Raw genomic sequence first — 26,616 nt, 5'->3', positions numbered from 1 at the left:
AGCTGATGGTTATGTCAGATGAAGAGCACAGATCTGAAGGTAAATCGTGTAAAATGTGCTTAGTCTGTACACATGAATCAGCATGCTGATCGGGACTATTTTTGCCCAGTGGTTGATAAATTCGTTAAGGAAATCGTATTGGGACAAATTTTGTATAGTGTGTACTCAGCCTTAGTGATTGAGGGAGATTTGTTTGCTCTCTCGGCAGTCCAATAGGTTTGGGAGAATATGCAACTATGTTATTGACGTATGTTAATAACATATTTTGCTACTATGCATGGTAGCTTGTATTTTAAGCTTACTGGTCTTATGTGAAAGGTGGAGAAGGGGGATAGTGGTTTTGCAAAGGTAGTGCATTGTATTACTTTTATTATTAGCTATTAGCATTACTAAATAAACCAGAATTGGTTGTTTTTTTAACTTTTGATATTGTAGTTGTATGAATGTAGTTTGATTGCTAGTGTCGCTTTAACCCGAGACAATCAAACATTTTCTGTGTTTATGATGCCCAGCACAAGGGAATGAATACACTGTAATGTTTCAAAAATGTTGCTGTAAACATTCTTAAAATTTTTTTATTAATCTGCGCTGGCTTTGATGTGCCTGATTCATCTGCTCTATTTTTGGAGCTCTCCGGACCTGGGTACACTCCCAGTGATGACATTTTGTCCCACACAGTATATCTCTTGCCTTTAGTCCATGCCATCAAGCTATTACAATGTGAGAGTATCATAACACCTCAATTAGATTTACAGCAGGACTCTGGGAGGAGAAAGATGACTGAATGCTGAACAGTAAGCTCAGAAAAATACAAAGGAAAAAAGCATTAATATGTTGCTGTACTAGTTCCATATTTCATAAAGGACTAACAAAGAAAAGTATTCAACAGGCATTGGATAGACTGGACAGACCCGCTGTAACGCGTTTCACACTCACCTGTTCTTGATCATAGAGCATTACGTTTCAGGTGGACATGAAACGCGTTAGTCTGTGCTATTACCATACCGATGCCCAAAGTTTGAAAGAAAAGGGGGTGGAGGGTTACTGATCGCTTTCTTCTGCGCTGTTGACACACATAGAACTGAAGGTTGGGTAAATAGTCCTATAGCAAATTTGACTTCACTGGTACTATCAGTCTGCTATTAATGCTATATATGTGTACAACCAAGACTGTCCTGGCAATTCAAGGAAACTGTTGATAACTGCCTGATATTTCTTTGAAAAAAAACCTCCAATCAGTATGCTAGCAGGTTTTGAGGCTTGCCCTTAAAATGCCTTTCTTTATTTTAAATGCGGTGTGCACAATTTAGCTGCTAAGAGGTTAAACCAATTTTCCATGATTGCAAAGTACAAGATCAGTCCTTTAATTTTAACAATTTAGCTGTCAATATTGTCAGCGTGATCATGTCATAGCACACAACAGGGAATAGAATAATATGACACATTTAAATAAACAGCCTGCGGGGTGGCCACAGATGGGATGTAAATTATTAAAGAGCTTGTTATCTCAGACACACAATAAAGTATATCACCGTTCCTTATTTTCTTTTTATTGTTATGTTCAGGAAAATGATTTAGTAAATCTTACAGTCATCTCTACCTGTTCATTTTTTATTTTAATGCAAGGCTAAAACTTGAAGTGCTATGTAATGCAGACATATTTATCTATTAAACTTATCAATAGATTTTATTTAGAAAATACCGTATGCAATCTGTTTGTGACCTCATAATTATGTCCTAGGATTCTGGGCAGGTTTATCTGCTACAACACAGCAGCAGAGAACATAAAGTAGATCCTAAAGTCTGTTAAAAAAAATAGGTTGTTGTCTTTTCCTGCTAAAATGGTGATTTAACCAACACAACCCTGTTTTTGTATACAAGGAGGATTCATTAGACCTTACCCGTTAATAACCCGTTGCACACAGCGGAGTGCATTTATGTGCACCAAAACTTACTCTGGTTATACACCGGAGGGGCCTAGAGGGCTCGCCCAGTGCTTGTGACAGTGCACTCCTATATTCTGAACTTTGGGGACACCTCTGCAAACTAGCAGTGCACCTTGGTTTGTGCAGAGGTGGAGGCACGAGTGTAGACATTGCATTAAAGTTCAACCTTCTCCTGATTTAAAGCCACCCCTTTCATTATATTAAACTTTTCTTTAATAAATTAAATCAAATAAATAAATAAATCAATAAATTAAATTAATCAGTGACCATCAGACCTTTTCTACATTTGACACTTGTGTGTGTTTGAATTTATTTTTACATTAGGGAAAGTTGGCTTGGGCTCCTTCATTGGCATGCAACTGGAATGTGTAAAATGTGTCCTATTAAAGTTTGTAGACCAGAGGAGAGTCTTACTGTGCGAGGGAGAGCATTCCATAGAGTGGGTGCAGCCCGAAAAAAGTCCTGTAACCGGCAATGGGAGGATGTAATGAGGGTGGATGAGAGACGCAGATCTTGTGCAGAACGGAGTTGCTGAGTTGGGAGATATTTTGAGACAAGAGAGGAGATGTATGTTGGTGCAGCTTTGTTGATGGCCTTGTAGGTTAGTAAAAGTATTTTATATTAGATTCGGTAGAAAACAGGCAGCCAGTGTAGAGACTGACAGTGATTCAACAGAGGAATACCGATTTGCAAGGAAAATCAATCTTGCTGCTGCATGCAAAATAGATTGTAGGGGTTTGAGTCTGTTTTGGGGAAGACAAGTAAGGAAGGAATTACAATAGTCAATGCGGGAGATGATGAGTACATGAATTAAGGTTTTTGCAGTGTCTTGTGTGAGATATGTGCAAATTCTGTAATTTTTTTTAGATGTATGCAACATGATTTAGATATAGAGTCAATGTGGGGAACAAAAGACAGGTGTGAGTCAAGGATTACACCTAGGCAGCGAGCTTGTGGGGTGGGATTTATGGTCATGTTATCAACAGAAATAGAAATGTCAGCTATGTTCTTGTTGGTGGGTGGGAATATTATTAAAGATAACATTTGAGTTGGTGAGAGGACATCCTAGATGAAATGGCAGAAAGACAGTCAGTTACAACACAGATGTCGAGAGATCAGGAGAGGATAGATAAATTTGGGTATCATCCGCATAGAGATGATACTGAAATCCAAAAGAACTTATTAGATTTCTAAGAGAAGCGGTGTAGATAGAGAACAGCAGAGGACCTAGCATTGAGCCTTGCGGTACTCCAACTGATAAAGGAAGAGGAGCAGAGGTGGCCCCAGAGAAATTAACAGTTTTACAAAATACAACACAATTCCAAATTCATGTATAAGTGATGGCATATAAAACATTCTGAAAAAGGACAGGTCTTTAGTAATAATTTGATTTTTTTCAATCCACTTTTTTCCCAAATCAATCAATGGCTCTTGGCCTTTACCTCTTTTTAGCTTATCTAATTTGTGTTGCTCATTCTAGCACCATCTGGAGAATTCTGCTCAGGGCAATGTACCACAGGCAGATGTTACCATCTGTGAGTATGTACCCCAGGGGGTAAATATATCAAGCTGCGAGTTTCCGGCAGGTTTGAAAAGTCGAGATGTTGCCTATAGCAACCAATCAGCTTCTAGCTATCATTTTGTAGAATGTACTAAATAAATGATAACTAGGGGCCTGATTCATTAAGGAACTTAAATTAAGAAGTTTCTTATTTAAGTCTCCTGGACAAAACCATGTTACAATGCAAGGGGTGAAAATTAGTTTTCTGTTTTGCACATAAGTTAAATACTCACAGTTTTTTTTCATGTAGCACACAAATACTTGATAGCTTATTTGTACACTGAAATTTAAAGTTGATATTTGTGTGCTACATGAAAAAACAGTCAGTATTTTACTTATGTGCAAAACAGAATACTAATTTTCCCCCCTTGCATTGTACCATGGTTTTGTCCAGGAGACTGAAATAAGAAACTTCTTAATTTAAGTTCCTTAATGAATCAGGCCCTAGGCTGCTATAGGCAACATCTCCACTTTTCAAACCTGCTGGAAATTAGCAGCTTGATAAATTTACCCCTAAATCTGCTGGATACTTACTTAGGTTGTGTGAGATTGTGTCAGCTTTAAGTCATTATACAGTACTTAAAAACACACAAAAAACCTAAAACTGACATTTTCAGATATGAACTAAGAAGAAAAAATACATTGTTCAGTCTTAGTCTGACTACCCACAAGTTACCTCCCAACTCCATTGCATACAGCTGCTGCTGCTCCTCCAACATCTTTAGGACAGTGTCCTGATGGGATCTGATACAGGTCAATATGCTGTGACTGAGTTGCTGTAACATCACATGTCCCGTCCCTGTGTATGAATCAACCAATCCACAGCTTAGAGACCCACCTCCCTCCTAACATGGCAACCTGCTGTAGTGAACGAAAGCATGGAGGACATGAGAGGCGTGAATTAGAGCATTGGGGGCATACTTATATTATTCACTTCAATCAACATGAATAAATATATAGATGGTCTCAAAATGAAATGCCCCATTTCAATGTCCAATGTAGCAGCTCCTTATATCCAATATTCCATAACTCACTGAGGGAAGATTTTTTTTCTAAAAAATGTCTGCTGGTTTTTGTCTAAACTCTGATTAATGGGTTGTTAAATACTACACCATGGGGCAGATTCAATTCTGAAAAATATATAATATTTGTTTCTATGTACAACAGCATACTATATTTATATTTATAGAAATTCTCTAGTACATAATTATAGTGATACCGTTGTTTCTCTTTTCCCATTCATCCTTTTTAATTTCAGTTTGCCATATACTGCTATATAATTCCTACTATTTATATTGCTTCATACTTGGTTCACTTGCTCTGCGACTGAAATATGTTTTTACCGATTACATAATTTGCGCTTTTTATGATCCCTTTAAATTCTAAACAAACATTGCTACGTAGTGTCCCTGAACAACTGAGAGACACCATGCAGCCATTTTTTTTTTTTTATTGAAAGTACCGCTTACTTTTGCTCGCGCCCCATAGAGACGCAATCAAAAGTAACCGTTACTTTGTACAGTATAAAAGGTAATAAAGTGTGAACATCGCGGCCAATCGAATCGGCCCCCATGAGTGCCCGTTTTCTTCATTATTTCTTTATGTATAACTGGAATAAAAATATGAATACATATATTAGAACATGCATGAAAACTTTATTGATGTCTTTGAAAGTGACAAAAAGTTATTGTATACCGCCAGGTAATCTCAGCCATCGGCAGCTGCAATGGAATGCCAAGACAGTAGAGCTGACCCAATATTACATTTAATTATTTTCGGTTTAGTTTTCCAGCAAAGCTTCTCAGATGAAAGCGCTATGCGCCTGCGAATAGCCCCTTCTCCACTCACTGACGGCGTCAGGCTGCCGGTGAACAGAAAAAAATCTTTATGGAAGAGAGGCGTCTTTGCCGACATGGTAGCTTGTAGCGTTACTGCATTATGTATCGCTGTGATATGCAGCACCACATAATGATTGTTACCGCTGGTGAATAATAAATAGACCCTATGTAAGCTATAATCAATGTTATTCTGATGCCATCATGGGATATTGGTGTTTGCTTTTAATAGAAATTGTGTTCAAGGAATTTCCAGGGGATGTTCTAACTCCTTATTGGATATTTTTAAAGCTCTTCTGTTTTGATTTAATCTTTTTTTGTGTAATAAATAACTTGATAATGGCTAATTGTGACTCCCTTCAGAATATTTTGGGCGTTCATGTTTAACTGAGAAGCAGCAATTTCTACTTCATTGAATAATGCATTCCCAGTGGTTGTAGAGTGTCCTCTAGGAGATATGCCAATCTCCTCTAAGCCATAATTATTTATCCATGCTAGCAATTATACGAACAAACATAAACCTCTGCTGAATTCCCTTGAGTGACAGGCATCTTTCAGCTGATAAAGCAAATTCTGTTAGTCTCAATTAAATGAGAATCCCTATAAAGAATTGAGCTTATTACACTTTTTTGTTTAATTTTAGTAATAAAATCAGTTTTTTTGTACTTTATTTTTACTTTCATTAGGTTTTTTACCTTTATTTAAGATGAGGTTTTATATATTTAGGTTCTCAAGATAATATTTTGATTTGTATTTTACATTATAGATTATTGTATTATTGTTGGAAAATCAGTAAAATGGTATACATTATCCAGGGTTTAAAAATGATTCCTAATAGTGCTATGGAATGGAACATAATGGAATATTGCAGGAGGCTCTATAGGCCTGCCTTTCAGTTCAACTGATAGACACAAAATCACACGTTACAGTTTAGTTATACAGTTTGATTGTCATTTAAATGGAAATAAATATTTCAGACGCAATCAAATCCAATCAAAAGTACACAATAAGATTGTTTACAATTCAGATTGAATCATTTCAATGCTTTTTTTTATCTTAATACAATTGAATGTTGCTTGTGATTGTAATTGTACCACTTTCCACTGCAGTATGCATGCTTTGCCAAGGTAATCAGGAAAGTTTTTGCATCTGTAGGGTAATTTTTTTTTTCTACTGCAATCAAATTCATTCCTTTGTGAAAGTCACAAAAATGCAGTGTACGGGCGTGTGTGGGGCGATTCCAAAGTAATTGCTATAATCTGCAATCAAAAATGTGATTGGTTTGTAACCGATTGTAACAAATAAACAACTTGGCTTGGAGGATATAAATGAATGACAGGTTAAATCAATGTTACTAGTAATTTAAGTAATACATTTTATAGGCTGTCGAGTTTAATTAAACATTTTTCCATACTTCCTCCCCTTTTTTGTTTGCCTTCACCCACTATAGTCCTTGCCCCCGGGCCTGCATAAAAATGGTCTTGACAGTTTTGCAGACCCGTTACCTAGGAGAGCAAGGGGTGCAGTGGTCAGGGGCCTGGAGGTGAGGCCGTGCCAGGTCACCACCACCTCCATGGCCCCTGAGGCTGCCGTTCTGTTGTGCAAAGATCAGAGCAGAGGCCTTTTATGAACATGTGCCGGTCTGGTGTATGTGAGCCTTGTGCATGAACCGGATAGGCTGGCTCAGAAGAGGACGCTCTGTTGCTTTGCCGGGTCCCACTTTTATACACAGTTTCAATAGAACAAACAGGAATTGGGTGTCTGGAGCAAATAACCTTACTTATTTGCATCTATTGGACTCACAATATAGATTGTTTTGGCTGGGTATAATGAAATCTCATGAATGGACTTAAGTGCTCTTATTGGTCAAATTGTCTTCCCAATGGACTAATGCAAGCTTGGTTTACTAAATAATAACTTTTCAACAAAGCAGCTGTCCAATATGGGAGCATCATCCTTTTACTTAGCAAGAGAATCTATACAACACATATATTGTCTTCAAACAATTACTTTTGAGTATAATAACTCTTTAACTATCACCTCCCAGATCATGGTGATGAGAGAGACAATAGTTAAGTCTGCATAGAATTTTCCAGTGATTGGTAATGTAGCTGATTACAAAAGTCAGACCTCAATTCTCCCCAATTGTAATATTTAAATATTTATTTCAGGTCTGATTGAACTGGAGAACAATTCCAAAGTGAAAGCAGCCGTGGAGAAGAGACAAATGCCTTACTCTGATTTTGAATACATTCCAGTGGATGACTACAGTGAGTTTACATTTAAATACAACATATTAGTGATATATAATCTTGGTAAAGCAATATAATATTTGGTATTTTCATGCATTTTGTGCCAAGCTTATTTCAGCGACCTACCTCTTTTTTTTATATAAGTCCTCTGTTCGTTAAAACAACAGGTTTTATTTGCTGTAAATGTAACTGCTCAAGGGCATTGCCTCTAATTTAAGGAACATTGTCTCTGATGTTAACAGATGCAAGAGCAAAGCTTTTATCAGTATGTTGTTAATAGTCAACTTGATACATGATGGTGGTATTGTTAATCTTAACGAACAAGATAGAGCAATAGATCTAACAACAATTCAATTTAGGAATGCTTGACTGGCTGATTCACTTAATGATTCTGTGCTTAATTTGACCTGAACTAACCTAGAGCTATCTAAATAGCAGTTCTCTTCAGCAGCGCACATGGAACAAATATTAAAATGTTTTCTTTTATTTTCCTAGAATTGCCAATGCAGATTATCAGACCGGCAACCTTCATAAACACAGCACATTACCCCGTCTTGCTTGTTGTGTGAGTATGACTAAGAATGTTTGAATCATGTTTGTTATTACAAATTGTATTTAAAATGCCAACCAAAAAAAGAAGAATTACAATCAAAAGCTGGGTTATTGGTGTCTTCCTTATAAATAATATAAAAATGTTGATCTAGATCATGTAATGTTAATTTGAACCGGGCAAATAGATTTGAATGTGTTGAATAGTTTGTCACTTCCTCAGTCTATTTAACAGTTCTTTAAAAATGATACTGTCCTACAAGCAAAATGTTGTATGAGTGGCCACCAGAACGAATCATATACAGGGCGGTTGCAAATTATTGTACATCTGCACAATATGTAAAGTGGTTATTTTAAATCACAAGGAAAGTAAGTAAGAAAATCTCTATTTTGTATTACTGCCAATATAAACCACAGAAAACACAATGGTACTGGCATCCAGAGGGACATGGGCACAGGCCCCAACAGCATTATGACACCACTGTATCCAGATATGACACCCTCACATACACTCCACTATGCCATGTATCTTTTAAATGCCATCCACTGTACCAGATGCCCTTCACCTGTCATCCATTGTACCAGATGCACTCCACATGTCATCCACAGTACCAGTTACTTCCCCACATACCATCTAATATTCCAGATGCCTTCCACATGTCATCCATTGTACCAGATGCCCTCCACATGTCATCCACTGTACCAGGTGCCCTTCTCATGCCATCCACTGTACCAGGTGCCCTTCACCTGTCATCAATTGTACCAGTTGCCTCTCCACATACCATCTAATATTCCAGATGCCCTTCACATGTCATCCATTGTACCAGATGCCCTCCACATGCCATCCACTGTACCAGATGCCTTCCACATGTCATCCATTGTACCAGATGCCCTCCACATGTCATCCACTGTACCAGGTGCCCTTCTCATGCCATCCACTGTACCAGGTGCCCTTCACCTGTCATCAATTGTACCAGTTGCCTCCCCACATACCATCTAATATTCCAGATGCCCTTCACATGTCAACCACTGTACCAGATGCCCTCCACATGCCATCCACTGTACCAGGTGCCCTCCGCATACCATCCACTGCATCAGTCCCCCCACCCCCAAATACCATCCTTTGTAAAGAAGAGTCCCCACATACCATCCAGTGGCCCAGTCATATTATGCAACTAACAATGTCCACACATGCCTTCATTGTGCCCTACATGACACAGTTGTGAACTTAACATGCCATTCACTCATCAAAGAGTACTGCCAGGGAAAACTTTTACTGTAATTATTACAGATATTAGAAGTCACCACAGATTTCCGTGAGCTGTATAAAACATCCCTGTGCCTTAAAATGGTCATGAAAGTGACTTCTAATATCCATAGGATTTATAGTTGGGGATACATTATCACATATACTAATGCCATGAATAGTGACAGGGCTACAAGTGGTGCTAAGGGTAACACGCTGAGGTCTTAAAATTAAGGTTATTAATGGTGATGATATTAGTAATTATTATAATAGTATAATAATATATTTAAATAGTTTAATAATAATTTATAATATATAGTAATAAAAGGGGTGTATTGAAAAAAAACAGTTCTTTGCCTTTAAATTTTTGCTTTGCATCTTTGCTGGAAGTGATGTTAAATCAAGTTCTGTGCTAATTTAGTCTATTACATCTTCTATCCGGTAAGTCTTTCAAGGCTGGTGTTTCAATTTAATACACAACACAATGCATTTGACCTGCATGACCAAGCACCAGAAGGCAAAAGATTAAAAACTGGCTCTGGGGTGTAGCGCCAATGATTTAGGCTTCTTAAAAGTCAAGGAGAGGTGACAACACTGAATAACAAACGCTATAATTAATTGTCCACCAATTTATTTGCAGTAGGAAATCCAAGAGCTATTCAAATGTTCACAGATTTACCTGAAAAAATAAAAATGTATAGTTCAATTAACATCTAAATCAGGTTAGTAGGATTTATGTGCAATTGTTGCAAATATAATAGGATTTATCTTATTTGGTATTTTATATCAATTGCCATTTTATTACATTTCACATATCATACTCCTACAGAAATACATTGAAGAAAGAACATTTCAAATGTCAATCAATCACAAGTCAAATTCCTTCTCAACTTGGATTTTCCATCTTGTGTTACAAATGGAATATATCTGGACATAAACATAGCTTATAAAAATAGAAATAAAGAAATGCACATTTTAGACGTAATTTCCTGGTGAGAACTTGTATAGCTCAATATATCGCCAAATGTCAAAGTTTAAGTGGCATTTGTCACTGTGACCTAGGTTAATGTTCTTTCAGTGCACATATAGATTAATGCTCAGGATGAATGGAAACTATTATACATTGAATTGGAATGTTATCTGCTACTTGCACAATCCTTGTACTCCTGTTTTTACTTAAAAAAGCCCAGTGGTAATCCAAAACTCATTTAAATATGAGTTCACACTCTCCTTTCTGCTTCTATGCATGTAGGAGCTCATTACATGCCCTCAATAGCTCTCCATTCATGTATTATGCTAAAGTAAGTTTAAGCTGCTGCCTACTCTCGGTAGAACAGTCAATGTTGAGCTTTGGTCCATGCATCATTTTCTGCACAGTAGTCTTTACTTTGTACGTTCTTTACTTTGTATGAAGTAGGCACACCAAAAAACTGACACATGTAATAAGGCAGTCTTGGGGGTTTGAAAAAGTGGAGATGTTGCCTATAGCAACCAGTCAGATTCTAGCTGTCATTTTGTAGAATGTACTAAATATATGATGACTAGAATCTGATTGGTTGCTATAGGCAACATCTCCACTGTTTCAAACCCGCAGCTTGATAAAGTAACCCCCTGATGTCCCCGCATGATTATTATATGCCGTATTTTAAACTAAAAATGGAAAGATTAGTTTAATACAATGGGGTGGTTCTAAAGTGGTGGGAGGTGTTGGACTTTAGTTCCAATTTGGAACTAAATTGACCAAATGAATCAAATAAACACATTCTTTATCCTCCAGCAGCACCTGAACGTGTTATTGTAGATTCAACCTGCGGAAGAGGACCTTCGTTATTTACTTTACTAGATTTATTTTGTTTACTTTACTAGAATTAACAGACTTTTGCTACCAAGGACCATACAAAAAACATCAATTGTGAATGGGAGAAATATGATTTATTATTGTGTTGTAGATATAATTGCGCATCAAAGTGTCTGCGTGCTCTAAGGTTGCTGTGTCCCTAGTTTAGAATATGTGATAAATGATCAGTTTGGATAGGATTGCTGCTTTTGATGCTGACTTTGCATACTTTCCTGTGAACGCTTATTCAGATCTCATTAAGCCTTTGGCTGCCTAATAACAAGCAAACGCAATAACCAGTCATCTCAATTTATTGTAGTGTTACCACCTGCTGAGCGTAATTGATATAATGATATAATGAAGCATTTATGTAAAAAATATATAGTAAGCCATTACTAAAACTACCAATTAGGATACAAATGTTATTGTGTGCATATGATAAATTGTTAGCTATTATCTCTACGGAACTCATGCTGTGTTGTAGGAGTGGAGAGCCCATACATTAATAAAATGTTTTATTTATATGAAAACTCACACTGTCCACTAGTTAATCACACAAAAGTAACAATAACACAGCACATATTGGTATTGACTTTCCTCTTGATGAAACATTCTGTCCCTGCCACATCTGGATCTGTAGACGAAACTATTGTATTTGCAAGGATATAAAATGTATTACATTTTTTAAAAATGTGTTTGATAATAGAACTACAGCAGGGATGACATGAGATCTACGTTTTGTACAGTACAGTGAGAAGTTGTTGTTTTTTGTTGCTCAGTTACCTTTTGCAGACTTCCAAAGCTGGTCTGCTATTCTGTATGGTCTTTCCGCAGCTGTAACCCCAGCGCCCACTACAGCCATGATACACCAATCCCGATGGCACACACAGTGCATACATACTACAGTCCCTCTAACCACTGTGGCTTTCACGAAGTTCAGGGACAAGCGCTGAGCCACGGCGGTTAACCAATATAGAGGCCCATTTAGAGTTGTAGGCATTTGCCTAAAAAGCCCAGTTATAAAGTATATTGCGCAAACAATAGTCTTTACGTGTTTACTATGTGTACCTTATTTTATGATACATGTAATTCAAAACAGACACGCAATGCAGCCGATGAAGTGAGTGCACCAAGATACATCAGCAGCACGGATCTATGCTGTCTCCTGGCGTATCAGCGGCTGTCTCCACTTCTAAGTAGAGAGCAATTACGTGAAGACACCTATACTGTAGTTGGCCTATGTCTACATGTCCCTTTCCCTACCCATTGTGCTTATCCAGATGCAAGAAGGCGCAACTCAGTGATATGCAAAAAGTGTGATATAATTTTCCGTGTACAGCCGCAGTACTAAACAGCCTATTTTATGTTTAGAAATGGAACGTGCATCCAACTATAACTAATGTCATTTCACTATATTTGTCTATTGGCAATTCCACTATGACATGTATTACAGAGGTAGGTAACCTGTGTTCAGCTGCTGTGGAACAACAAGACATAACCATGTTAAAACAGTGGAAATAGAAATTAAAGTAAAATAAAAGAAAACCTAAAGGTTGTATTACTTGTCTGGTTTCTTCACTTTGATTGTTGATACAAATTCACTTTTATAGATAGTGTTTCTGAAGTTTAGTGAACAGTGAGATGAAGCGGTGGATCTATTTTAACATACAAGCCCAGTTCAACTTTTATAAAACGTTCCATGTTCGACACTTTGCGGGGTCTTTGCATTTATTGCATGTGTGCTCCATCATTTCTCTCTGGGGTATAAACACCTCTGTTCCTATCTTCTGACAGTGATGGCTCTCCCGGAAGTCAGAGCGTCACAGAAAAATTTGAGATGGACTGGATCACCGTGCTGGTCAGCTCTTTCAGTACGATAGTTGTCAAATTCGATGGACGTGGAAGTGGATTTCAAGGCACAAAACTTCTACATGAAGTGAGAAAAGAGCTGGGAAGTTTCCAAGAAAAAGATCAGCTGACTGCTCTGGGGTAATGTGTGCAACAAGCTTCATTATGTGGCAGACAGAAACTATCAGTTATGCTATTTCATTGATTTGAGTTGCATATCAACTACAGCCTTATTCATTAACATACCCACCTATTTAGAGTAGGAATTTGGACACTGTATTCATTAACATATTTGAACAACAGCCAAACAGAAACAAGGGGGACAAGAACCTCTCTCTTTCTTGTAGTCACCACTTCTCTTCTGAGGTTTTACAATGACATAACCCCTTACACAGAATACTTTATAGCAGTGGAAAGTAGACATTTGTGCTTTGTACTATATTGTGGATATATAGTATACTCTGTTTTCGGGTTGCTAAGGGTTGCCCATGGTCCACTAAAGTTTTAAATCAGCATTAATGTCATACCAAATAAATGGATCTTGCCCATTACTAACTGCTGATAACAGCATCAGCCTCTTATCGTCTCATGTGTGTACAACACAACTTGTCAGCCCTTAGTCTCATCCTCAACCTCCGATTACATGAGTCATTGTAGGAGAGCATAGCTGGATTCAGAGGGGAGGAGCAAACACTGGGCCATTTAAAGGAAGAGTGAGGAGGTCAGAATGCGTAGGGTCATTATAAATAAATCATTAGGGGCCAACATGTTTGTAGAATGTCTGGAAACATCAGCATCAGCGGTTGATGTAAATGTCGATGAGGTTATAGCTATTACATTGTGCAGATTTACCTGCTGGTAATATTGTGGGTAAGAAACATTCACAACACTATGGATGGCTGAATTACTATTTACCATCTGTTTTAGTTATGAAAGTGTTAAATAATACTGTTCCTGACTCAGCAATTGTTAGATTCCATTCTGTATTCAGTTGTAACCATTATCTTCCTGCTTTCTTTTTATTCCAGTAAAATATTAAAAGAACAATACATAGATAAGAAGAGGGTTGGTGTGTTTGGAAAGGTAAAGTATTATTATCGTATATTTAACGTACAGTATATATTACTTGCTGCTTTTTGGGGGGGTTGCATAATCTATTACATTGCTCTCACATCAATGAGAGTGTTTCCCCTTCTCTATGTTACTTAGACCAATATCTTATTATTTAGGATATTTCTCAACCTAGAGATCTATTGTTGAGCCATATATCTCGGATACCTAAACCTGGGAGAGATCCCAAACATTGTGCCACAATGTTCAGGAAATAATTAATCTTGTATACATCACCTACCACAGACAAATCCTCACTATTCTGCCCTCTCGATAGCAATATCTGCAGGGTATAAAATATCCTAAAGAAACTTCCGGTGATAGGATCATTTATCTCTGGTGGTCAACATATCACTTGTGTGCATCATGCATGAAGTGTTTGGTGTCCAACAGCATGTGTGTAAAAGCTGTCCACTCTCCCGTGTTGTATTTCTGTATAAGGTGGATTAGATCCAAGTGATCTGCACTTGTCTCTTTATCCATGGTCTGCAGTTTGGGAGTAAAAAAACATTTCTCTATAGTGTATTTCTATCGCTTTCCTAACCCTTGATAAGGGAGCGCGTCCTCCTCCAGGTCACAAACTTTTCAGGCTCGATAGTGAACCATATGAAGTCTAAGACCATGAACTCTGCTATGTCCAGCTATTCCTCGAGGGTATTGCAGATTTCACTGACTATAAATGTCTCTCTCAGTCTATTACCTACTTAGGAATCAATCTAGGTTGAGAATGAGTTGTCGCTCTGGTCCCCTAACCCTACAGAAACAAGTTTTAATATGTTCCTCCTACTGTGCTCCATTACATATCATGGATTGTTAAAACTGTACCTGGCAGACACAGACTGTTTGTTCTCATGTCTAAAGTGGCAAAATACAGTATTTCAGGTATAGGCATAGCGTTTGGTTATCTAGGGAAATATCATGTTTTGTTTTCAATATTGTAAGGAAACAGCATCTGCTGCCTTGGGACCAGTTGCAATCTGTACTTTGCCTCCCTCCTGACAAATATTATGGGTCGTTGATTTCTTTGGTGATCGAGCCCCCAAAAATAGATGGCAGTATACTAAAATATACAATCGCCATTTCTGCTTTTATTTTCTTTTAATTCAATTCCATATCTTACATTAGGGAGTGGTCAAACGTGGAAGTGTTTTAGACTTTAATATGATGCATTTACTGTTTCCACCCTGTGCATTTTTATTTTTATCCACAAAGCTAAGCACAGATTGATTTTCTGGGAGCTTTTCTATATACCATGATGTGAGCATTCACATTGCAATGCTTTAGATGGATACATATGTGCACTTACAGATAAATGTCCTGTATTGTCCATACAAATCATGCATGCACTTTATGTAACATAATCCTCTTTTTATATCTTGTTATATGTTTTTAAATAACACAATAGTGTAAACCACTTTATTGATGAATGCATTGTTTTCCTGTTGTGCTTCAATCAACATAACTCACATTATTTGTGCAATAATTCTATAAAGCTTGTTATTACATGTAATTTATAATTAGGATAAGAACATGATTGCCATGCAATCTATGTGATTTGTGAATATTTCCTTTGAAGATAAAGCACATTATTTTGCCCAAGCTATAATTGGCTGACTGTAATTTACAATTTCTGCTGAATCCTTGGAATCAGATTATGTTTAATGATGTAAATCTACAATTATATTCACCTTTCGCTTGTTCACCACTCAGAGTCTGACTTGTTAAATATTCATAGTTTTTAGGTTTGGATGAGTGCATAGTTAAAACTAATTCAACTTTTGTTGACAAGAGGTTTTAGTGGGTATTATAACAAGGTTTTGCACTTATTGTACACAAAACTCTGCAGAGATTTATATTGTTATTTTAGATTATAAGAAATCTGATTTGCGATTTTTAATGCCTGGGCATGTCTGTTATTCTTAGTTCAGGTTACCTCATTAAGTTTTATTTTTTACTGTGTGTATGGTTTTCCTTCAATATGCATATAAACGTTTGAATACAATAACATACAGTTATGTAGAACTTCTTACATAACAGAATTTGTAAAATATATGTTTATAAAATAAACAATTCTACACCGAAATGTTGTACATAGTATAAAGCCATGAGATGTCACTTTTTTGGAGGTCTATAGCCTGTGTACATTCCTATGTGCATAGTGAGCTCCTATGTACTTGATATCGTCTAACGGCTATTGTTAGCGCCTTGATCTAAAATATTAAAACAATAAATAGACAAAGATACACAAAAAGTCAGACTATACAGACCTGAAGGTTCTTGTTTGCAGTCAAACTTTATTGGGGAAACTTAGTTAGCCGCAAGGAGATGTGATGTGTGTCTGGAATGCGTTAGCGTTTTTACCGAAATCGCCGCTCAATTTCCTGCGCGTCCCATAGAGGCGCAAGGGAAAATGTGCGGAAATTTCTGTACCATATTAGCCAACAAGGTGCACAGCCAGACATCAAGGCAAAGCCCGGCGGCATCTCACGGCTAATAGAATCTGCCCCATGTTTCTATCAGAATTTAACCCCTGTATAACAGAGAGGTTAGAAATTCTAAATCTAAGCTATAGCTCCCAAACTGTACGACTATGTGTCTTTAACACATAGCTTTCAATTCTTCATTTTTAAGTTCTCATTTCATTTGTAAGTAACTTCAGTTTTTTGTTTTAACCATAATAAATAGCTACACACATTTTCCAAAAGCTGCCTTATTACAAAAATAGTGCTTTCCAATGTATAATTTGTCTTGGGAAGGGCCATGAATATATACAACTGTATGTGTTCAGTCCTATTAGAAACAAACAAAAAATCAGTAGTGTACAATAGATTGTATAAATAAATAAAAATACTAAAATAAACGGGGGTCAGATTTATATTTATTTTTGCATAATTAAAGGTGCGGTCCTCTGTAAAAATGAGGTGTTTAAAATTAACATAAATTAACTTTGGTTAAAGACCAGGAGAATCCTAAATTAGGGGGAGACATCTCAGACTCCTGAGAGAGTGCACAAATCCCCCGGGAGCCCTTTTCTGCCACAAGGTGGGTAAGATTATGACCAAATAGCATCACCCCCCACTGCAGAAAAAGGAACATTGAACTATATGAGCAGCACCTGAAAAAAATTACTTCAGCTTCATGTTAAATAGGTACACAACTCGGTGGTTAAAAAAAAGTCAATGTTTGGTTGCATCTTTAAATGACGTCATTTAGAGTATTTGATCTTTTCCTCGTTTTCTCCTACTCACAGTAATTGATGTAATTTTATATTATGCGGATTTGCCGATCACAGATTGACTTCTCTTCAATAATTCAATTCTCCATTAAAATGTTCTAACACATGTTGTCCCTCTGAGAAAACTTAATGAGAAACATTGACTTGTAAGAAGTACTACACATTTGAAAATATCAATGGATTGTTGAACATTTTTATTACGTAAATCCATACACAAGTCTGCGACTTTATAAGACTTCACTTCTTGTTCATTTACATTTTGTTTATAAAGAGCAATAAAAAAACACATATTTTAAAAAAAAACCACAAAGATTAACTATGCAATAGCACCTGTATGCCCTAACGTCAAGTAAATGACTGAACTGTTATGGACAGGCTCTGGGTTATTCATAACAGCAATAATTACTGTATATGTACAAAAATAGATAATAGGATCAAAAGTAACATAGATCATTTGGACACCATCATACGCATTTGATTATTGGCACATAATGAGTCAATGTACAATAATCTATAGTTTTTCCATGTCTGATATAAGCAATCTGTTTTTCATCATAGGTGCAGAATTTCACTATTGTTGGTTGTACTTTTTTTGGTAGTGAGGGAATGGGTCATATTTATAGTCGCATACTTTGATCTTATTATTTATACACATTTAGTGTATTCTGAACATAATTTATTCTGCAGAGAGCTTTTCATTCCTCTAAATACAGTGATTGCACTTAGTAAGAGACAGAGTCGTCACATTTCTGTAATTTTATTTCCAAGCTCATGTAGAAAAATAGACAAAAATATGTTTCATTGATGCTTAGTTGAGATGAAATAAATATCATTAATTTATTCCACATGATATACTGAAAGTAAGAAACATTTTTCTGTATTTCCTCCTGGTAAAAAATTTGATGAAAAGGGGTTTACATATGTAAATCCTTTTGGTAACGTAACCAAATGCAATATAACAGCATGTACAATACTGAGCTAAATAAGTTATCACAAATAGCTAATGTTTACACTTGGCTGAAAGTTTCTTTTGTAATATATCACCACCACTCTGTCAACAGGCTGTGGGAAGTGTTGTAGCTCTTTTAATGGGAGAGTAAACATCCCATTACACTTATTATCAGTAATACTTAGGACAGTTAGGCTAAGGCTCTGGTTTGTCATTATTTTATTTTGCAAAAATTGTAAATGTGAAATGTATTTTTAAAATATGGTGCTTCATTCAAACATTTCACGTTAGAAAATATTGTTGAGAGATCTTCTCACGTGAGATCATGTGCTGGAGGAGTTGTTGTTATAAACTATTTGCGTTTTGATGTTGTCTAGTACAGTTTTATTACACAGAGCCCAGAGACACCAGCGGCAGCGCTTCAATAGAAAATCCTACAGCAAGCAAATGCTAATGGTACTGGAATTAACAGAACTGATCTTAAGTCAGTACTGAGTGTTCTGAGAACATAATCCATTGTCAGTATAAATTGTGTGTACTCATTCTATAATAGAGATAAAATAATTGATACTACAAAACCTATCCGTTTTAAAAACCTGTTTAACTTCAATGTGATTTTTTTTTTAACACAATAATTATAAAATAAATTTACATAAGTAAATTAGATTGACCAGCGGACATGATCGGGATAATTTGAGGTCGTTAATTTAGTATCATACTAGTGAAATTAACAAAAAGCGACAATAATATTTCATTTATAGTGTATTTATAAATGATGTATATTTATGTAATGTGTCTGATATGGGATTCCTAGTCGTTCTGCTGCACTGGCTATGTATTCTACATGTACTAAACACCGCCTGCCCATTTTCTCAATCCTTTTTAAATCCGTTATCAGGTAGACAGACTGTGCTTTATTCCTACAGCTTGGAATCATTGTCCCTGATCCTACTATCACAGATTCCAAGTGTCATCCCCCTGCTGTACAAAACGCACACCCTTGTTCCTATAACTCTAGATAGCTGCAAACTGCAGCTATCACATATTATAAGCTAAAACATATTATAGGATCCATGCACTCGTTGCGTGCAATTAAGCATTAATATAATTATGGAAAAATAAACTTTTTTCTATTTTTTTTTTTAATAAATGCCAAATGGCTGATATTCTTCATCTGCACATTCACCTTCTATCCTTATATATTAAAGATACCTACTTAATACCTGAAATAACACACGAACATAGATTTTAATTTTGGTGAACTAAGGTCACAGTTTTAATTGTGTAAATGATGTCGAAGAGAGCAATGCAGCTAACAAGGTAATAGTATACAACCAAACATAGTTATACAACTGGCCCAGATCCCAGGCACTAACTTACGGTGTTAGAGAGACTACATCTCTTCTAGCCTCAAAGGGCACAATCGCTGAAACGCTGCCCAGGGCCTTTGCAGAAAGGACCCTAAGAGAGACATAGATCGAAGAGGGGAAGAATCCTGCAGTCAAACATGAACTCTTGCTCCATGTAGTAACCGCTGACTGTACTGATTCCTGCCAAAGCCGCGTTCTTTTAACGGTTACACAGACCGCCACCACCTGACTCAAGAATCTGCGCCAAAGAGCTAGACATTTGGGCTATAAAAATACCCAATCCGTTGTTTGTTAGATTGGTGTAATTACAGCAGTACATGGTACTTAAAATTATTCCAAAGTTAAAGCCGCTTTTGCTTGGACAATGGTAGAACACCATTAGATATACTAGTTAGTGACCATTGGTCATTGTTAGAAATCAACTAGTTCCATTTTAGGGTTAAATAGTATGTGCAATAAAACATTTTAATTAATAGATGAATCGGTATTATTGGTGAACCACATCTGCACTGAGGTCCTTATCTACATTACCTATTTAGGGTTCATCATAAGTCAATGAGCGCCTAATTATTTTTCCTAAGGTTAAAGCTTCTATTGCTTACATGCTTATTTCTCTGTTCCAGTGCACTGCGCTCAGTTGGTGTTAATGACCTCCAATTTGTTTGTGAATTCAGTGCAGAATCTGTTTTCATAACGATATGTCGATTTTATTTTTGTATGTCCTTAAATGCAGTGATTGAATAAAATAGGGTGCCACCTATCCTAAGATAATTACCCACTCCCTTACTAGATAAAGAGGTGATTGTGCTGAATCTGGCTAGCCCTCAGTCCGGATAGGACCTGGTGCTTGGTCATTAATGCCCTGGTCACTAAGACAGCCTATACTGCTGGTCACTAGAAGGAGAAATGATTTCACTCTCTACAATATTGTCCATAGCGATTCACCGTGATACTAAATTAACTAGTAGTACGACTTTGTAACATGTTGAATTAAAAGTCATTTATACACCTATTAACCTGTCTTTTTATTACATAGGAATATGGAGGATACTTGAGCACACGCCTTGTTACATCCATGGCAGATGATCTTTTCACATGCGGAGCAGCTCTTTCTCCAATAACAGATTTTAAATTATATGGTAAGCCTGTTGGAGAAAGAACGATTTAAATATGTATTGACAATATATACCGTATGTTGGTTTGTTATTGTAGGCCTTATGGTATACAGATAAATGTTGTAATTCCTCCTATAGATGATAGATGTCCCTATAGATGTGCCTATAGATGTCCCTATTGTCACTACTGCTTGCAGAAAGCATTTCTCAAGTTTCTCTTTATAGACATTGGTAGCAAATTTGACTTTTTTGTTTCTAGAATTTTACAGTGTTTTATAAGTTTTAAATGCTTATTCCCTTGGAAATAGTAGTACCCTTCTTTCTTCTTTCAGTTGACAAATCAGCTGTAAGAGGCCCTAATTATGTGGCACTGGTTCCTCTGGAGGAACCCTGATGGACTCTGTGGTAAACCAAGTTCCTGATGAACCTAGATTAGGCCTGTGGAGAGCAGATAAGCATACTTGACAACTTTGGCAAAGAGTGCTCCAGGAGGTTGGGGGGAGGTGGGCGTATGGGGGCAGGGCCAGGTGGGTCACGTCATTTGGCTCCACCCCCTAAACAGCCATCACATTTTCTGGCATATTACAGCAGGGGCGGGGCTACAATGACGTGAGATTTGCTCCCTATGCCCCCCCCCCCCCACCCTCTGCCTCTTTACTATTGAGGTGGTTAGGAACCGGTAGGTCGTCCTGCTCTCCTGGGAGTTTGGGAGTATTCTGGACATCCTGGGAGAGTAGGCAACTATGCAGTGAAGCATACTTGCCCACTCTCCCAGGAATGTCTGGGAGAATCCAGTGAAACACGTCAATTTAGCCTCATCCCCACAGTGAAATAACACAATTGATCATTTTGTAGCAGGCGGTGAGGCCAAAATGATTTGATTAGAGGCGCCTCGCCCTCTCCGTTCTTGTAATCCACCTCCCCTGTGGGATATCGTGGAAGGCATAAACCTAAAATTGGGAAATATAAGTAAAGCCCTGAAAACTACCCACAGCCAGGCTGCAGGGACCTTCAATAGGACCATTGCAACACATCAGGCTATGAAAGTAATACTCTCCGTCGTTATTAAATAATCCATAAAACGTCACAATCCCAAGCTGCACCACGCAGCAAGTGAACATGCTTTATTACATACAACAGCCTGGAAAACGTAAGTCCTTAACTCTCTGCTGTTACACCTTTCTGTTTGACACCACAGTACTCATCTTCCAAACTTTGTATACAGGTTTACTAGAATGGTGTTTACAGAAATCTTTCTCATTTTTGCAAAAATAAGTGCCCTTATCCCCGTCATCAGCTGTTGTCATAATGCTTTATCTTTTAATTGATCAATTCTATGCAGTTTTTCTATGACTGCTGCATATTGTGATATTTAATTTACCTCTTTGCTTTCTTAAAGGCACTCTAATCGCATTTTTATAGCTTTCCCATTTGAAGCACAAAGAAAAACATTTATCCAGAAAGGTTTTCAGTACATTATGTGACAGCAAGATAAAAAAGAAGAAATATTAGTGGACCAGCTGCACGTCGATATAAAAGCACTATAAAAATATAAAAAGAACAAAGGTGTTGTCGACGATTTTCCTTACCAGTATGAATCTGAATATATCAAAGCATTTAAGCTCGGAACCCAGCATCACTACTTACACTGACATCTATGCTGTAAACATCACTGGAATGCAGTTACAATAATATATACTGAAAAATAACCAAGCGCTGTCTTACTTAAATGTGTATAGCGCTGTATAGATGGGGTGCTGCCTTTAGGGATCTGAATGGTTTCACTACCACTCAACATGTAAAGAATGCAGAATATAATTCCCTGGCGCTCCACCACAGTATGATAGAAAAGCTCTGAGATTTAATTGTATGCAACTTTTATAAAACATATAAAATACACTGTTGTGACTCTGACCAGAGTTAAATAACAAATCTTGTGCAGATTATTACCATATATAAACCAAATCTTCCATGATTTTATATCAAAAGAATGGTAAATGTATAAAAATAAGATGTCACACTTGTAAAATATTCAATTATATTAAAATGAGATAGTCCTGGTGTAGAGTCAAGGCGGAACTATCTATTTTCGTTTTTTTTTTACAAGTGTGACATCTTATTTTTATACATTTACCATTCTTTTGATATAAAATCATCAGATGTTTTCTATCATACAGTTACAATAATATACACTCACTCGCCTCTCCCACTTTTTTTTTACTATCATCTTGATATGTTGGGTTCTCAGACACATACCCAACTTGGACTGTCCCTCCCCCTTCCCTCCAACCCCCTTCCCCCTTTACCCCCAACAACAACAAAAAAATTCCGGCAGTTTTCTCTATTCGCTTGATATGTACAACGGTACAGGACAGGATTTACCTTTGTAATGGGGAAAATTCCTTACTGTTTTTCTGCGTTTTTTATTTTTCTTATCTGAGTTTTTACATTTTGTATTCCTGGTACTTGGCTAATGTTTTTGACATGTACTGTTGTGCTTTATATCCATCTGCAAATAAAAAGTTATAATTTAATATACACTCACTTCACAACTAAGGAGACTAAAATGTGACAAATGCTTTGATATTAAAATCACGGCCATACCTCACCTTTCTTCTTTTGTATCTTGCTAACAATCCATTTCAAACCATTGTTCTCGTCATCTTCCAGAAGGGACCTTTGTGGGTCACTTATGGCTGCCTGCTGTGTAAAGTTATGATCTCCATCAGAAATGTCTTTATCCAAATATAGAACATAGAAGGAGTATTTTACATTTACTTTCCATTAGTGTATCTTTAATGTCACCTCATGGATTGTATCTCACAATATTTTTTTTTTTCTTTTAAGCTTCTGCTTTTTCGGAAAGATATTTGGGATTACATACTATTGACAATGGAGCGTATGAGGTATGTAAATATAACCAACATACATATATTTGCAATATAAAATCTATAATAATTGTGAATTCATGTACAGCATTGCTTTGATAAATACCTTGACTTAGGTTCACCCTCTACCTCATTACCCCAGTGCTGATCCTAAGTTTAATTAAATGATTTAACAATTTTCTTTCACCAGCATCAGGGGCAAACGCAGTATTTGTAGAGGGGGGTTTCCACCCCACGCCGCCAGTGGGCGTGACCAGCATGCATGGGGGCGTGGCTTTAATTTTAGACAGTGCTTGGCTGCTCTCCAACTCTTCCTATCCCTATAATATACATGGGCAATGCTGCGTGCACTACTGTTAGCTGCACGCAGCTCTCCCTTTTCAAGCAGAGCTGTGTGAAGCAGGAGCAGGGTCCAGCCACCTAAATTATACAGTGCCCCAGGCTTGGAGGGGGGTTTTACAGGCACTAGGAAACCCCCCCCCCCTCGGTTTTCCTATGAGCATAAACAATAAGCACTATTGTCCTTGCATGATCGATTCTTTATATATACATTTGGTGCATACATTTGTAAAACCTAAATATTTAAACAAAATCCACATAAACATTCAAGACCCTAATATTTTAAATGTATTTCTTAAATATTTTTGCACTTTTCCTTACGGAGTGTCAGCACTTTTCATCACAGAACGTTTTACAACACTACAATCATTATGAATAGGTGCGTCTATCCCTATCCCAATTATATCTTAAAGCTCATTTCTAATTTCTAACACATTAAGGGTGAAACCATTTCCTTCTTTAATAAATACAGATTACACCATGGATTCCTTCATTAATTGTTTTCAGACACTATTACAATTAACATATTCAACAATGCCGAGAAGTCTCTGATATTTTCCAATTAGAACGTAAAACTACATTTTTTATAGGCAGCAACCCAGAAATTGTTTTTTTCTATCAAATAAAGTAAGAAGCTATTCAATTTGCCTTGAAATCCATATCCTTTGTTCCATTCAAATAACAAGGCCTCTGTGACTTTTTATTGTAGCTTATCAGTCATTTCTGTAAAGCCAATTTTCTCCCCTTTTGCTAAAGATAGCCTCTTTAATCTATGTTTCCACAGTTAGCCAAAGTAACAGTTCGGGAGTCCTTATCGAATAAAGCTAAATTTTTGATTATCCATGCTACTGCAGATGGTGAGTAATGCTTTATTAATCCTTAATCTATTCCATAATGATAAGAAACTATTAGACAGATGCTCCTCACTGAGCAGTTAGAAAATGTGCTTTAATTAATTTGTCTCCTTTACTGATACTAATCTTATATTACAGAAAAAATCCACTTCCAACACACTGCGGAACTCATAACGAATTTAGTCAAAGCCAAAGCCAATTATTCCTTACTGGTAAGTTTCTTTTTTTTCCCCTATCGTTATTTATGTATCTGGAATACAGGCCCATTCCAATGGATCGGCTGCAGCATAATGAAGTGGGGCAATTCCTGAACGGGCAGTTGTACATTTCCATATCCCCCTTCTCTTGCCGAAAATAACAAGGCTTTAAAACTGGCTACAGACCTTTGCTAAATTGTGCATTTGCTCTTGACCATGCAAAAGTAGTGTTAAATAAATTGGGCGTATTGTATATCAAAAGTAACTGATTCACTGCAATAGAACACTGGTCAGTACGAACGTTTCTCAGTGGGCTGCTCTTGTTTTATCAGACATGGACCAGCACTGCTGGAGGGTTTCTACTTATTTCTGGCAATAACAGTAATGAAAACTACACCATCACACTATAGCACACAGTAGCCTCACTAGCCCAGACGGGCTGTGTTGTTATTGTTTGGGGATCGCAAATTAATTCCACAAGTATCAAAACCATGATTGTCCTATAGAAGAACAAAGCTGTTGACTAATCATGAGATGTGATCTGTACACATTATCACCTATTTGTATGTTGTTATAAACTCGTGAGGGAGTAGGTCTGTGCCATGGGCTACTTTCTACGGCTTGCTTCTGAAGCCATGAAGTTGTAGCAGTTCCCTGCTGATAAGAGTTTCTGCAAGAGCAGAAGCTGTCAAGAAGTCCAACTGTGGTGCTTAGTAAAGCCTTCCCCAAATGTACAACGCAGGTGGAATATGTTCATGATGACTCGTAGCAAACCTTGCAACACTTATTGACAAAACCATTAATATCATTTATATCACGAGCCGCTGGATGGCATTTCCATTTTTACAGCTGTAACCTTTACTATACAACATTTTAATTGGATAATGATTCCATTAAATGCATACTCATTATTATAAATAAGAAAGTGTCATTTTAAATGCGTTTAACCATAGTATGTTAGCACTACCGGACTCGTCCTTAAATACTGTACACTTCTGTATTATTCATTATATTGTTTCTGCCAAACACCAATAAACGACAAACAGCTGATATTCTCACTCTGCTCTATCTCTCCCGTGCCTTAAGTTATATGACCGTACTTAAAAGCTGAAATAAGACATGGACACATGTTTGAATTTATCGCATTAAGGTCACAGTTTAAAAAAAAAAAAAAATGGTGGCAACTAAAGCAGATGCAGGTTCAGCTACCAGCTAATACCAAACAGAACATCGGGATGGCCAGCCGGCCCAGAATCCCAGGCGCTATCTTATAGTGTCAGAGAAACTCCACCCCTTCTGGCCTCCGCGGGCACGCTTTCACATACCCAGGGCGTATGCACAAATGACCCTGACAGAGGACAGATCGGAGGAGAAGAATCCTGCGGCCCAACATAACTCTTGCGCAATGTATTAACCGATCAGCCATTTAGAGTTAGAGACCCCATGAGAGGACAACCATGAGTATTATACACCTCTCTGGGAGAA

The 26,616-nt window shown here is 37.1% G+C and overlaps 1 protein-coding gene across 5 annotated transcripts in view; it reads left to right on the top strand.

The window, feature by feature from the left end:
* The window catches only part of DPP6 (dipeptidyl peptidase like 6), a 936,540-nt gene that overhangs the window by 905,926 nt on the left and 3,998 nt on the right, over positions 1–26,616 (top strand). For all 5 annotated transcript variants that reach the window (XM_075212137.1, XM_075212136.1, XM_075212134.1 and 2 more), the window contains 8 exons: positions 7,514–7,612; positions 8,090–8,159; positions 13,021–13,215; positions 14,103–14,157; positions 20,775–20,877; positions 23,701–23,759; positions 24,865–24,937; positions 25,073–25,146. In XM_075212137.1, coding sequence (XP_075068238.1) covers positions 7,514–7,612; positions 8,090–8,159; positions 13,021–13,215; positions 14,103–14,157; positions 20,775–20,877; positions 23,701–23,759; positions 24,865–24,937; positions 25,073–25,146 — 728 coding nt within the window. The remainder of the gene's footprint in view (positions 1–7,513; positions 7,613–8,089; positions 8,160–13,020; positions 13,216–14,102; positions 14,158–20,774; positions 20,878–23,700; positions 23,760–24,864; positions 24,938–25,072; positions 25,147–26,616) is intronic.

This window comes from Mixophyes fleayi, chromosome 5, assembly GCF_038048845.1.
Source record: "Mixophyes fleayi isolate aMixFle1 chromosome 5, aMixFle1.hap1, whole genome shotgun sequence".
Classification (NCBI taxonomy): Eukaryota; Metazoa; Chordata; class Amphibia; order Anura; family Limnodynastidae; genus Mixophyes; species Mixophyes fleayi.
Note: the sequence above shows the minus strand (reverse complement) of the source record. Positions and strands in the feature narration are given on the sequence as shown.